Source organism: Macrobrachium nipponense, chromosome 5 (genome assembly GCF_015104395.2).
Source record: "Macrobrachium nipponense isolate FS-2020 chromosome 5, ASM1510439v2, whole genome shotgun sequence".
NCBI lineage: Eukaryota > Metazoa > Arthropoda > Malacostraca > Decapoda > Palaemonidae > Macrobrachium > Macrobrachium nipponense.
In genome coordinates, this window is record NC_061107.1 from 90239073 (window position 1) to 90254072 (window position 15000).

General features: G+C 36.0%; 1 protein-coding gene and 1 long non-coding RNA gene across 3 annotated transcripts in view; one reads left to right on the top strand and one right to left on the bottom strand.

Annotated features, from left to right (window-relative positions):
* Positions 1 to 366: 366 nt before the first annotated feature.
* LOC135215500 (sialin-like) overlaps positions 367 to 15000 on the bottom strand; it is a 28147-nt gene continuing 13513 nt past the window's right edge. The window contains exons 3-13 of one of the 2 annotated variants that reach the window (XM_064250295.1): positions 13948 to 14106; positions 13331 to 13428; positions 10868 to 10951; positions 10391 to 10546; positions 8973 to 9060; positions 6711 to 6867; positions 4601 to 4817; positions 3893 to 4025; positions 2975 to 3130; positions 1791 to 1876; positions 367 to 1276 (exon numbers count right to left, since the gene is read on the bottom strand). In XM_064250295.1, coding sequence (XP_064106365.1) covers positions 1097 to 1276; positions 1791 to 1876; positions 2975 to 3130; positions 3893 to 4025; positions 4601 to 4817; positions 6711 to 6867; positions 8973 to 9060; positions 10391 to 10546; positions 10868 to 10951; positions 13331 to 13428; positions 13948 to 14106 — 1514 coding nt within the window. In that variant the 3' untranslated portion in view covers positions 367 to 1096. Of the gene's footprint in view, positions 1277 to 1790; positions 1877 to 2974; positions 3131 to 3892; positions 4026 to 4600; positions 4818 to 6710; positions 6868 to 8972; positions 9061 to 10386; positions 10547 to 10867; positions 10952 to 13330; positions 13429 to 13947; positions 14107 to 15000 lie in introns of both variants that reach the window. The other variant, XM_064250296.1, reaches the window with a different exon arrangement.
* Positions 3007 to 15000, top strand: part of LOC135215501 (uncharacterized) — a 14636-nt gene continuing 2642 nt past the window's right edge. The window contains exons 1-2 of the long non-coding RNA XR_010314698.1: positions 3007 to 3145; positions 10400 to 10561. This is a non-coding gene — a long non-coding RNA (uncharacterized LOC135215501). The remainder of the gene's footprint in view (positions 3146 to 10399; positions 10562 to 15000) is intronic.

Here is a 15000-nt window from a genome sequence, read left to right on the forward strand (position 1 = left end):
GATTTCTTTCTTGTGACAATTTTCATAGACTCATTCATAAGTCTCAGTTTTGTATTTTGTAGCTTATTTCATGTCCCTTCTTCATTACTTAACCAATTATTATGCAATGTGTTAGTCATATCAAGAAATTTCTGTGGGGAATGGTTGCATGATATAATCGTGTAACCTGTAAGAAATAGACGAAGGTCAGCATATCAACTCGCAAGTAATCTTGAATTTGCTTTCAGTTAGAAGTCTGTACTAATTACATGGCATTTAAAAAAAATATCGTCTTTCAGAGCGGCCTTCGAAACGTCACAGTTTATGAATAAAGTAAATTCATCTGTCTGATGAAAAGTTTTGTCAGAAGGTGAATAAAACTCGGTGTCGCTATAAAACACTGTAATTGGAATGAAATACCCCATTTATTTCGATTTTGCAGCATTTCAGACCTAACAAGGAAGCAAATAAGATTATTTAAGACCATTATACAATACAAAAACAATTACGGATACTGTGTACACTAGGAGACATGTTTCCACGGCAATTTTTAAATGCCTGTTTTAATTCCTTAAGTCAACTCAAGTTGCTTAGGAATTACTTCAGCAATAGCGTAGGAAATTAATTTTATTGTGGGTTCTTTTTGGCAAGCGATTTCAGTATAATACTCTGGGTGTGCTACTGTAGGTATATGAAGGATATTCTAGAAACAGTTGTAAGTGGTATGATGATTTTGTTGTATTAGGAATTTGATACAAACATTCCCATGATATTCAAGGGTAAATGGAAGATTGGTATACGTCACTTTCCACCGAGGTCCGTTGTAAGGAGGTTTATGCTAGATTCAGATATGTGTATTCTTTATTTTGAAGCATATTCTCGCATCATACCCCTAAGTCATCAACATCGGCAACAAAGTCCATACTTTTTATTGACCGAAAATACATTACAACACTTGCTTCTGATTCTGGCGTTATAATGTGAACAACGGCTGCACACAGTACTCACGAAACCAAGAACACGAAGGATAGTCTCCCAGAAAGGTAAAGATCACCTCCATAGTCAACAGTTCAATGGAACAATATTGAAAATTAAGAAATCTTAAGTTTCCTTTCTTCTACTGGAGAGGCTGGGCTTCGGCTTGGTCATTTGGAACGGATGGCGGCTGTCTTGTTGGCTGGCCAGAGTAATTCCAAGACTGGACTGTTCCAGAGCAGAAGACTAAGTAAAAGATCTCAGTGAGGACATAAATAGGGACGCACATCCAAAAGACTCTCTGCCAGGCTGCCATTGTTTGCTGGAAGTAATTTATAAAGGGAGTCAGTGGATGGAACAGAAGTTAACAAAGATGCGCAGAAAATAATTATTGCATTTAGAAGAAGGTTACACCGGTATCTAGAAGAAAATGATATAGAAATTGGAATATGTAAAATTACAAAAGAAATATACGTAAATGGAAAGCGATCCAGATAAGAACTGGAAACTTTCGAATACAAGAGAAAAAAAATGCAAGCTAATATTATGAACTATTGAAAATTAACTAACAAATGTATTTTGTAATTGGTACCAGAGTTTCAACTTACGATCCCAATGACAAGCAAAGGTGTCAAACTTTCAGATTCATGGTATTTCTTAATTTGTTCTGGATTTCTTGGGCATTTTTAAAATAAGGCGAGCCTTTGTTTCTTATAGTATCGCCTAATTAGATACGAATAAAGGATTTTAAAAATGGGTAAAATGTGACCCTACAGTGAAATCAGTCAATAGGAGAGCGAGAGATATTTACATGTAGCCTGATGGCTTTGACTCACCTGACCCTCTGTGAGGGCACCGACTGCTACAGGTGCAATGAAGGATGCAATGGAGGCGAATGTGTTGCTGATTCCAAACAGCGTTCCTGCAGTTAAATATAATCACATATATTAGACTCTATTTCACAAAACATATCAAAATTGACTCTCAGTGAGTTTACGGTAAGATAATACTTGCGTCTGTCAGTTGGAGAGTCTAGTGAGGAATTTAACATACGGTAATTTTTTTTTTTTTTACTAAAATCATATGATATTCGTCATCGGGGATTTTTGTTTCATGCAAAGTCTGTTTGTTTTGTCATTTTGCTTTCAGTTCTTCTATCATGAAGATATATGTGCAGTAACATGATATTCTACACACTTTTGCGCGCGTTTTAAAGTCTTTAGTTAAAATTTAAACCTGACCCACATGTGAAAATTCTGTTCCTTTTTTCTTAGCTGTGTAGGCTTGGTCAGCAAGCTGCCAGTTCGTTGTTTTCCATAAGTTTTTACCAGATCTCGTTCGTAATCACCCAAAACGCCTGCTCATATAACACTTTGCAGGTACAACTTTAAAAGAAATAAATAAATAAAAATGCTAAAACAAAGGTCATTGAAACAGATCCGGTTAACACTTCGGAAAAGGCCTACGTAATAGGGAAAATATTTTCACCTGCTACCTGCTGATTAGGTTTGAATTCGGACGATTTTTAATTATATATGTGTGGTATGTATAATATATATATATATATATATATATATATATATATATATAGATATATATATATATATATATATATATATATATATATATATATATATATATATTTAGTATATATATATATATATATATATACATATATATATATATATATATATATATATATATATATATACTATATGTATATCTGTATATATATATATATATATATAGATATATATATCTATATATATATATATAGATTGCTGTGTAGGTTAAACGGAAAATATGATAAAGTTGCTGTTTTATTTTTACAAAGAATAGTGTTTTGTTGTATATATATATATAGATATATATATATATATATATATATAGATATATATATATTAGATATAGATATATATATATATCTATATATATATATATATATATCTCTATATATATATAATATATATATATATATAGATATCTTATTTATTTATTTATTTATTTTTCAGTCTCTTACCCGAGAAGTTGGGTGCGATATCCGTGTGGTTGACAAGCTGGCTCGTTGTTATGGCTCCATTGAAGAAAAGGCTGAGGCAGAGAAGAGCCACGGCGATGGCTGGCTCACATCCGGAATGAGCCACGCCCAATATCACAAAGCCCGGTCCCAGCATGGCTGTGGTTGCGTTAGGTAACAAACCATTAATGATTTTTCAAATCGACATGCATTGTTCAGCTTAACAGAGAAAATTCGTAAATATTTTTATTGAAATTCCGTTACACTGCAGTAAGGTACTGAATGGTATTCTAAATATAATCATATTCACTCAAAATGTCATGAACATAATCTTTTATTTATGAGCTGTTAATATGCTAGTCTATTGTATGTACCAAAGAAGTTTCCATGTTCATGGGCTTGTGAATGCATGTTGGTTATTTTAGTTTTGATGTATTTTACGCAATTTTCTTTGTTATTCTGAAGTCTGATTTTAATTGTTGGCTACGCGATATATATCTGCTTTGTTGCCCTCTTCATAAAGGTATAAAGTTATAAATATTTCATCAAATGAAAACCATTTGAAGAAACTTTCATACTCCTTTACTTTGAATCAGATTTTGAGAAAAAAATTTGGACTTCTCTTTTATATATATGTATTTTAGTTGTTATTTTTTGTCTTCTTTTTTATTGTAACATCTTGACCCCTTCTTTTTTTATATCTTCAAACATTATTTTTATAACGCTTTTGCATCCAATTGTTCATAGCTAACAATCTAAGTGTCTATCAAAGGTGTAGATTGGCTGTTTTTGGCCAGATTGCCATGGTTTTGGTCCCAAATGCCACCCAATCACGCATTCACCCACTTAACACCATCTTCCATTCCTCTTCACATCTCTCTCATCCACCAAACATCAAATGCCACAGATGGCAGACATTACCAATGGCACTGAAAATCCTTCGGGTACTGAGGATTGAAAGTAGACTCTTTCCGATGAGCCAGTCTCCACAGGAGCTAGCGATGATGCCTCCGATGTACCTTGAGAGGAAAGGAAGCCCCGAGAGGAGTCCGTTCTGGAAGAAATGGAAACAATGAGAATTGATCGGAAATGCCATGCAAATTTAAGTTAAAGGGATGTGCCTTTAGATGGTTTGTCAAATACTACGTTAAGAAACATACGTTATTTTTATCTTCAGATTAGTTAGGGAATTAATGATTTTATATTTATCGCTTAAGTCAGTGTTTCCTCTTACTCTGACTGGGTTAACTGGCCGGCAAAGTTGAACCTTTTCGTGTTATTTTCTTATGGAAATTCCTTCATTTCACATTAAATGTCAAGACTTTTAGGTTTATTTAGAGAATCGCATATAGTTACCACTTGTCAGTTGTATGTTTAAGATTCAGGCAAGAATTTTGATGATAGAATAATCATCGTTAAATGTCACTCGATTCCTCATGAAAAAGTAACATGTAATTTATGGAGTAAGTTCAATACACTTCCTCTTTCTCTCGTAGGAACAGTAGTTTTTCTAAAGTAATCTTGAACAAAGGTGAGGAGAGTGTCTAGTTCTATTTAAATAATTATGGATTTCACTGTATTCACTGATTTCATTAATTTTTCCTATCGTAAATTAATTTTTGTCTTTACCTTCTTGATCGAAAATCCTAGGACATTTTTCATGTAAGTGGGCAATTGATTCATGTAAAGCGACAGCCCGAAGGTGTTTCCCATGTCACAAACGATGATGGCCCACATGGGCAGACTGGAAGCGATGCTTTTCCAGGGGATCCTCTTGGAGGGCAATCTGGAACTCCCTCCCACGCTGACTGACAACTCAATGTGTTCCCGTTCCTCTTGGGAAATCCTGTAAAAGTTGGTTGGAGAAGAAAGCGCATTATTTACGGCATTAATCATTTTAAAAAGAAGAGCATAGATGGTTTAGGATATGACTAATTCTTCAGGAAAAACTTAGATCTTTTGAGATGTAATGTTTTGAAATGGCACTGCACATTTATTATGATTTTAAAACTTTCAAAGTTTGGATTTTAAGAATTTCTTTCTTGAAGAATGGAATTCAGTATTTATTACGTAAATCTTTTTATATCGGTTGGCTTTGGTCTTTCATGGTTTTAATTTTTCACAACGAATGACGAGGATCTTTTAGGATTTCATTAGTTCAAAAGTCTATTTCCTGTATTGAATCTTATAGAAAACGAAGTTTCAGTCTTATAGCATTGGAATCGGTTTGAATGTACTGTCTTCTTGAACTTGAGCCTCTCAAATACAAACGGTAGACTTTTCAGCACTTGGAAGATTCTGAATCTTTAAAACTTGATAACTTGTCAGTTAATGTGCCGCGAGTCTCTTGTGCTCTCAATCTTTTGAAAGGAATAAATCTTTACTGTATACAAAAAAATATGCAATTACAGATCTCCAATGGTAAAAAATTTTTAGTTTCAGCTGGAATAGAATATTTCTGATGGAATTATGTCTCGCAGGGAAATCTGAATAGTCAGGAAGTAAGGATCTTTCCGTAAGTAATCTTTTTAAGAAAGGACGGGATTTTATTAGTGTTTTCTTTAAAAAGGGAATGTCTTTCAGGATTTTCCTAATTTTCAATGACGTTTTAGGACGTTAATGGTTTTTTTTTTCTGCAGAAGATAGGCACTTTTGAAGTAAGCATATTGTTGTCAGGGTTTCAGTTGCTATGTTTAGAGAAAAACAGCTTGTAACCTGATAACATACAGTTATCCAACAATTAACTTTTAAAACTGGTTACTCTTTGTTTCACCAAGAAAATGTGAATTATGTAGTTGAGGCATTAAAATCTTTTCTGAGGATAGTAAACCGGTGATAGCTTAAAAAAAAGTTAATCTACAGACAAGATACAGGCATTTTGTTTAAAAGTTCCTATCAGAAAATTAATTTGACACGTTTTGGAGGGAACTTTGCGTGAAAGTTTTGAAAATGTGGAAATAGCTTACGAATTACACTTACGTTTTTATCCAAGGAAATAATTTTGTGTGGGGTTGCATCAGAGATTTATGGCGGAGAAACGTCCAGATCAGTGTTATTTATAAGTAAATTGAATATTATTAATCATCGTCTCTGTTTTTTACGGACTTTCGACATTGTGCAATCCCTTTAAAAATATTGTCGCTAAACTTGTGTATAACGTCACTGTGCTTAGCGAATTCTTTGATTCCACACTTACGAAGCTGCATGCATTTATTTTAAATTTGAACATAACATTATTTCGGGAATATCCGCAAGAGTGGCCGATAAGTCAGATGCATGTATCGCCAATGATTCATTTGATATTTATCAACGACGTGTATGCACCAGGAATCTGCAGCCTAACACGGTAACAAAGAATGTTTGTCAATTCAAAACATATTTAATTCTAAATTTACTAACTCTGTATGTACATGGCATAAACACACTGTTATGTTACTTCAGAAGTGTAAAAAGCTGCTTGGATATTTGAAAGTAACGCCATGTCATGATAAGCTAAATTTGAATAGCATTTAACAGCATACTAATTCAGTCATATAACACGACTGAAAACAATCTTTATTTCCACGAATGGTTGATTTATTTCTACGTTAAAGTTGTTCTATACTTATCTAAACCCACAATATCTCAGTTCCTTGCTGAGGACCAAGTATATAGTCACTCCATCCTACAAAGTTTATTTTCTGTTCCGAATGACAATATTATGCTGCTTCAAGGTCACGATGAAGCGATGCCACTTTACCTTGGATGCACAGAGGGACTGTCGTACATTAGGCCGAACCAGAAGATGCACCAGATGAGTGACAGGGACCCGGTCACGTAGAAGGCAGACTCCCAACCATACCAGTCAATGATGACTCCGCACAGTGGCAGGGTGAAGGTTACGCTGAGTGTTGTTGCTGGGTTGTAGTTGGGAAAAGTTGGAATAAGATCAGATGAAAATACAATAGGAGCTTAATGAGATAGGTTGTTAGAACAAATCACGGTCTAGAATTAGACCTTGGTACAAATAAAGTCAGTCTTCTTTGTGCCTGTATATCCATGTCTATCAATGTATATATGTATATATATATATATATATATATAATATATATATATATATATATATATATAAAATATATATATATATATTATATAATATATATATATATATATATAAAATCTTTAAGAGCTTTCCCTGACTGTAAGTACCTCCTGAATAAAAGCTTATGATCATTAATTCTCATAATTAAACTGCCGAATCGTGTTTGAACCCACGGGGGAAACTTTCACAAAACAAAGCAGTTAATTCGCGTACTCGGAAGCCTCGTGTGCATCGCGTCAAACCTATTTACTATAACACGGTGCCGTTCATCTCAATTTTGCGTGCACTCTCCCTTCCTGGCCGTTGAGGCCTACTCTTCCAATATCCTCACCCCCTATCCAGTCTTTTAAGGCCTTATCAACCAACCGTGCTTCATTCTTTCCATGCGACGAAAACATTCTTATCCATCCTTTCGCCTTAAGTATCCACACATTCTCACACCTGCCAGTGATCTCATGCGATACTGTATCTCCTTAAGGGGGATTAGTGTCGTCAGCACACCTACCTACCTCACGGGGTGCACTGTAGGCATTGCTAACGGTTCTTTGCAGCGTCCCTTCGGCCCCTAGCTGCAACTCCTTTCCTCCTTATTACTATATCTCCATTCATATCCTCTTTCTTCCATCTTGCTGTCCACCCTCTCCTAACAGTTATTTCAAATTGCAAGTGCGGGGGTTTCCTCCTGTTACACCTTGCAAACCTACCTGCTCTCAATTTCCTTACCAGCACTGAATGACCTCGTACGTCCCAGTGCTTGGCCTTTGGTGTAAACTCTTATTTTCCATCCTATTTTCCATTGCGATACGTACTACATAAACGTGTCGACTCTACCGCTATCAACGTATTTCGTCAAATCACACTTCATTTCCACTGGCTTTCAAGTACTCAGCATGAAAGTGTCTTGATTTCACCTAGGGCAGCAGTATGCTTAGTCCTGTAGGCTCAGGATACAAGTCACCCTCTTCCACAGTTGTCCTGCCTCTATAGAATGCTGAGTAATGCATTAGTTCCGCAATTTTAAGCACTGCGTAGTGTTCATCAGCTAGTTTTTAGGTTTCAAACAATTCTAACGGTATAAAGTATAGACAAACTAGTACTTGCATATTGCATGAATCTAATGTCGTGCTCGTGAGTGATTTGGAAGCTTCACTTGCAAATAGAGGTAAGAAAGTGGAAATATTTAGGATTTTAAATAAATAGAGAGAATATTGATAAAATAATGGATAAGTTATGATTTCTGTTTTATATAAAAAGTTATGCTTAATTTAGGATTTTTTTAAAATCCCAGATGTAGTTTTCCTTATGAAATTTATCAGATGAACGATGTGTCTATTGACGTAGCAAGATGGGGTTGTTCACTCTTTTCTCATCTTGCGTATTACACTTTCCCTCCTATCCTGACTTCTGGTGACCATTTAGCTTTCCTTGTATCAGATTCAGGTCTTTTTATTCATAGACCTATGGGTCAAGGGAAAACGTATATATATAAAAAAAAGGCTTAAGGCTCCCATACACTGAACGGTTGTCTGAATGATTGTCTGAACGACTGTCTGTATCGTTCGCAAAAACGCTGTGTATGGGCTTGTCTGAATGCAAAAGTGGACGGAATTTCGTGTCTGAACGATCTCAGCGGGAATCCATCACGACCAGGTTGCTGGCTTGTGACTGAAGTCTGTCATACATAGATCGTTCAATGTATGGGTTTCTCTGCCGATTTAACGCTATCGCGCGCGTCTCTTCCAAGTGATGATGCCATGTCTTCTCGAGACATTCTCTGTTCAGACTGAAATCGGTGCGGAGATCGTTCATACTGTCTGAATAGTGTGTGGGTGGGTCGATAACGACAATCGTTCAGACAATCGTTCAGTGTATGGGGGCTTTTAGAGTTTGTGTTTAGACATGTGGGCGTGTTTCACTCACCGAGATAAACCGTTGCTATGAATCTAGATCGCTCGAGAGGCGGAATCCAGCGAGCCAGAAGCGCATGCATGGATGGCCATGACACTCCCTGGAATGAAGGCGCAAAAGATATACAAATAATAAAAAAGTTATGATTCAAACACTTACAGTCCACGTTTGATTGATAGCCTTGTTTAAGAAAACAATAATCGTGCTCATAACGTTTATATGTATTGTGTAATGTGACATAAGCGACAGTTTTACCTGGTCTCAACGAACCGTTGCTATTTTCCCTTTCCTGTAATTCCTGGTGGTTGGGTAATTGTTGGGACTCGTTTCCTTACGATTATCAATAGTGCATGCATTCATACGATTATTCTAAGGGAAAGTAACTGTTTAAATGTTGGCACTGAAATATTAAGAGGGTAGAGTTAAGTGATAGAAGACGAATGTTTATTTTTCTCTTTCCAATTGAAGGCTTTCAAACTTGACAATTTAACCTAATCACCCAGAGGAAGCACCAAAAGGCTTCCAACATGCCCGTCTTTTCTGATCTATTTTTGCAAAATTCCATTTTATTGTCACGAGTAATTAACAATAAGTGGAAAAGACTGATTTGTCAACCCATAAACAGGGCAGAAGACCATAATTTTTGTCAGAAAACTGTGACAAACAGGCAGTGGGATTTTGAGTTAGAGTTGCTAACTATATTGACACCCATGGCAATTATATGATAGTGAGTTTGGTTAATTAATTGACATTTATATCTCACACAGTAAGCATACAATGAAGTGAAGTGATAGTATATCACTCTGTAATTAAAAGCTGATTATGAAAATAACCTGACAGTATAGAATACCACTATATGTGAGAGAATTTTACTGTATCATAGTGTTCTTATATAAAAGTTAATTTGACTGGACCAGTGCGCTTTAAATGCATAACATGGTTTTCTTTGTGTTAGTGAAAGTTAACGATTTGGGATACATATAACATTTACTCTTGATTATTATGAAAAATGTGTGCGTGTGTGGGCGCATGTGGGTATATAGACCGTGATGAGCTGTTATTCTGTAAAGTTGTGTCGCATTACTATTATTTTCTAACCAAGATCACGAAACGAGAATAAGTCCGGTTTTAACTATTCAGTAATCAGTTTTAAAATCCTTCGACCAATTTGATGCTGGTACGACTTCTCTTTTGTGAGCCTGATACATCAGTCAGAGAGTGAGTTTTTCCACAGTGAGCTTCCTTCACAACACTTGGCGAGCGTGATCATTTTGAATTCCATTTCTGAGGAGGAGCTTAAACAATGGAGAGAAGTTTGTATTTGAATGGAGTCTGTCAAGTATTCTTATTTGATTTTGAACTGGTTTCATTGGAGTGAGAAACTGCCAGAATTACAAATGTCATGAATGACTAAAAGTTGCTTTACTTGCCCCAACAAGGCCGAGGAGCACCCGGAGGAAGATGAGACCAGCGTAGTGCAACTTGGCCATGAGTGGAGAGAGGAGAGTGCACAGAGCCCCGCCGAAGATGCATCCGCCGAACACCCACCTCGTGCCATACAGCTCTGCCAGTCGTCCTCCTACGATCTGCAGTACAACAAGGTAGATATAAACACCAAGTCTTTGACTTTGTCAAACTTTTAATTGCCTTGGTTAAATATATGTTCGCAGGCTTACTAAAGTGATGGATGGATGGGCAAGATATTTTCTGCAGAGGATGGCTATATATATTTATGTACACATAATGTAGATAGATAGATTGATAGCATGACAGGTTGGTCATGAAAACAAAAACAAAGACAGACACTATATAACTATATTATATATATATATATATATATATATATATATATATAATATATATATATATTGCAAATCAATAAATATTAAACTGGTAAATAGCCAGACCTGCGTAAGTGCGTATCCATAGTAATAGCTGCCAAGTATTAGACCTTGGGTCATCTCATTCCATGGTAAGAGACCGTTTATATCCTGCAATCAGTTAAGAAAGATGGGAAATAGTTATTAATGTAAGACTTACAATGAAATAGGAAACGTGTAATTGTAAACTTAATTCTAATAATCAAGTCCTTCCTAAGTAGTTTAATTATTAATACTAACAATAATATGCCTTTGATATTCGGAAAACTCAAAAAAGGAAAATAAAAGCAGAGATTGAAAATCCTTTTACCACTATATTTCAGGGTTAGCCACTTTGATGAAAGTCTAACGACGTGGACTCTGTGTGAAGACCATTTGATATATGATAAATTCGTAAAGTAACTAAGTCTACGGGCATAACCAGCCCCGTTTCACGGACAAAACCAGCTCCGTTTCAGGCAATCCTTTCTCACCCCCACCCCCTTGAGACGGGGGAGGGGGTTAGGATGAAACCCCATTATAAATAATCTTAGGGGTCCCCACTATAACCCTGTCAAGTTTCATGCCCATCGGACCAGCCGTTTGGCCGTGATGGAATGACAGACGGACGGACAGACGTGACGTCCATCATGGTATACATAGTCAGATTGGGTGAAGTGGTGCTCTGGAAAAATTGTAAAGATTATGTGAATTTTATCATTAATGTTCATTTTTTAATTAACGATAACACGGTGTTAGGGTTCACAGGGAAAAGTATATAAAGTTTTGCCTTGAGAGATCAGTATCAAACTTATATAAATAAGCCATCAAATGAATCCTGGTTTTTAAACTAATGCGCCAGTTACGGTATTTATCGATGTGTAAATGCACACACGTATAACCTATAAATATAGGTATACGCCACGAAGGAAAAAATAAACAACAGAGTTTCTACAAGATCTTTCGACACAACGTCCTTTACTCAGCAGATAGTTTATCAGCTGAGTAAAGGACGTTGAGTCGAAAGATTTTGCAGAAACTCCGTTGTTTATTTTTCCTTCGTGGCTTATACCTTTATTTATGGATTTCTCACTTTCCAAACTTTCGTGATTCAGTTATACACATATAGCCTAGATATGTATATATGCAGGAGGTTTCCTGGATAATGGGGTTCTATCTGAAGTTAAGGTTGGTAAGAATGAACGGATGTTCGCACCAACTGTCAATTCTGGAAATCAAGTGTGATTGTTAAATGCAATTTAGAGAAAACGTTTAAAGCTCATGAGATGGATAGCTTGTGTAGTGTACATGGCTTGAGAAGAATGGAAATGGATAGGAATATAGATGCTTAATAGAAATGGTCAATGGCTTAGTATAGGCCAGTGTTTCTTAAACTTTCTTGTGCAGCGGACTCCTTATTATGATAATTTCCCTCTTGGGTTTAAAAGGGTTTTCAGGGTATAATATATAGTACTAAAATTGCTACTGTATTATTATTATTGGCTTATCTTCAACATAAATGTTTACATTTTACTTAAAATAACTTTCACAACATTGTTAATTTTGTAATTTTGCACACAAATTTCAGTGAACTTAACAGCAAAGCTTCCTCCTCACAATATCCTGAGGACCCCTTGGAACATTCCACGGACCCCCGGGGGTTCGTGGACCACATTTTAAGAAACTCTGGTATAAGCGAAAGGACGAATGAGAGTTCTTTTAAGTTATTTAATCTCGTGGAGAGAATGAAGGATGATAGGCTTGTGAAAAGAGCGTACAATGCAGAGGGGTAAAGGAGGAGGAGGAGGAGGAGAGAAACACCTAGATAGAGGTGGGTGTGTCGAGTAGCCGAGGTATTGTGTGTGGAAGAGAGGAAGTGAGTGGCGCAGGATGCGAGGGAGTTTGACATGCTGCTGTTGGTAGTGACTCTTGTCGTGTTTTCTGGGAATCGACTCCTCGTTAGGGAAATGTTTATATATGTATATATATATATATATATATATATATATATATAGATATATATATCTATATATATATATATATATATATATATATATATATATATATATATATATATATATATATATATATATATATATATATATATGTCGTTACCAACAACAGCGTGTCAAACTCCCTCGCACCTGCGCCACTCACCTCCTCTCTTCAATACACAATACCTTGGCTACTCGACACACACACACACACACACACACACACACACACACACACACACACACACACACACACACACACATATATATATATATATATATATATATATATATATATATATATATATATATATATATTATATATATTACATAAATTGGCAGTGCTTCGTTTCAGGATTCTCTAATATCCCCAGCCAGAAAAAAATGTATGACCAGATTTTTAGTTTGGACAGCTTCTCCAACAATTCCCTTATGTGTAGGAGCAGAAATATCATATCAAATTAAAACAATTGGGCATCAACTTGGTAGAATGAATTGAAGTGAAAATACTTCTTACCTGTGATTCAAGAGATGGATAACGCGAGGTCAAGTTGTTTAGGGTAAATAACCCTGGACCAGTTCCCAGGTCATCTGCTCGGCTTTCTCTTCGGTGCTCTTTAAAATAAAAATCGTGTCAGAAAGTCTCTCTCTCTCTCTCTCTCTCTCTCTCTCTCTCTCTCTCTCTCTCTCTTCTCTCTCTCTCTCTCCGACCAAGTTTCTAGCCGTTGTATCCCTTTCACAGAAAGTACGCTCTCTCTCTCTTTTTCTGCATCTTTTTTACTAGGGTGAAAGCTAATTATAGGAATATAAAACTCAGGCTGTTAATAAAAAGTGGATGAAATAAAGTTCACTGGTACATTGTACTGCAAACTAAACTTCGTTTGAGCAAACAACAAACTTGCGCTATATGTTAATTTGAATGTGAAAAATTGTGATTTTAGGTGTGTAAAATACATGCAAAAAATACAGTTGACATTTGAAAACAGCACTTTGTATATGGAAACATAATTCATTTAGGAAAATACGTAGTTGTATATTTCATTATTGTATTGGTGCAAAAGAAACGGAGTGAAGTTCAAAGAGAGAGAGAGAGAGAGAGAGAGAGAGAGAGAGCGCACCTCGAAGTATTCATACCTTGAGCATCAAGGAGGCACTGTGCCTGCACATCCTCGGTCACATTTGGTGGCTGAACCATGGCCACGATGGCGACAGACAAGTTGACCCTCACCATAAATAAGTTGACAAACCCCAGGAAGGCCAAGGAGGCCAGAACCACCCTCGACGGTATACATCCTGAAAATAAAGAAGACACTTATCCATTTATTTATATTAACGGGGGTGAGGGCGTTTCTCCTTCGTGTACGTACATTTGTCGGGTCTTTTCATTTGAATGGCCCAAGACCATTTAACGTTCTCATAAAGTAGCTTGGCGTCGTCCCAGTTCAGGAGTCGTCATTCAAAGCGGGAAGGAGGATTTCTGTATTAATTTCCTTTTTGGGATTTCGAGGCTTTCAGTAGGAAGTGTGACCAGAAATATTAGGGAACAATGATATTAGAAAGCCATTGTGATGTTAACAGTTTTAAATAATCATTTTTGAGAGTTCGTCTGTCTTTTGGTCAGTGCAAGAGTTTGTTTCCCCGATAATTAACTTCCTTCGAAAGAGGAGGGCAAAACTAAGTCGTCGTAAGACAATTTTCAGCAATTTTATAACTTCTCATGTTAATGGCCAAGTCTCTTTAACTAATTATTATTTATACTGTTTATTGAGCTCTTGAAAAAATCATCTAAATAACGCTTTACCTTTACTAGAAATGTAAATGGTATGTTTTGTATCGTATAGTCTTTGTGTAATATTTTAGATTTTTGTAATCCATGCTTGGGGTACTTTTTATTAGAAAAGGTTTCTTCGAGGCATCCTTACCTCATAACTATGTAAATGACCACATTGCTCGTAATAAAGGAAGAAATGAAATAGAAATAACTAGGTTAGATGTAGTCATTAACTAATTAGGGGACCTCTTTGATGCTGACCCGTTTAGGACTCTTAGATCATCCTGGGACGGTATCACAACTCTAATCATATACAAAGTGCCTAACTTCTTTGTTGTTTCTCACATTATTTTCCGCGTGAATTTTTGTGCTCTAGTTTTTTCCCTTTAAATTACAGGGCCGATGGCACCGGTAAG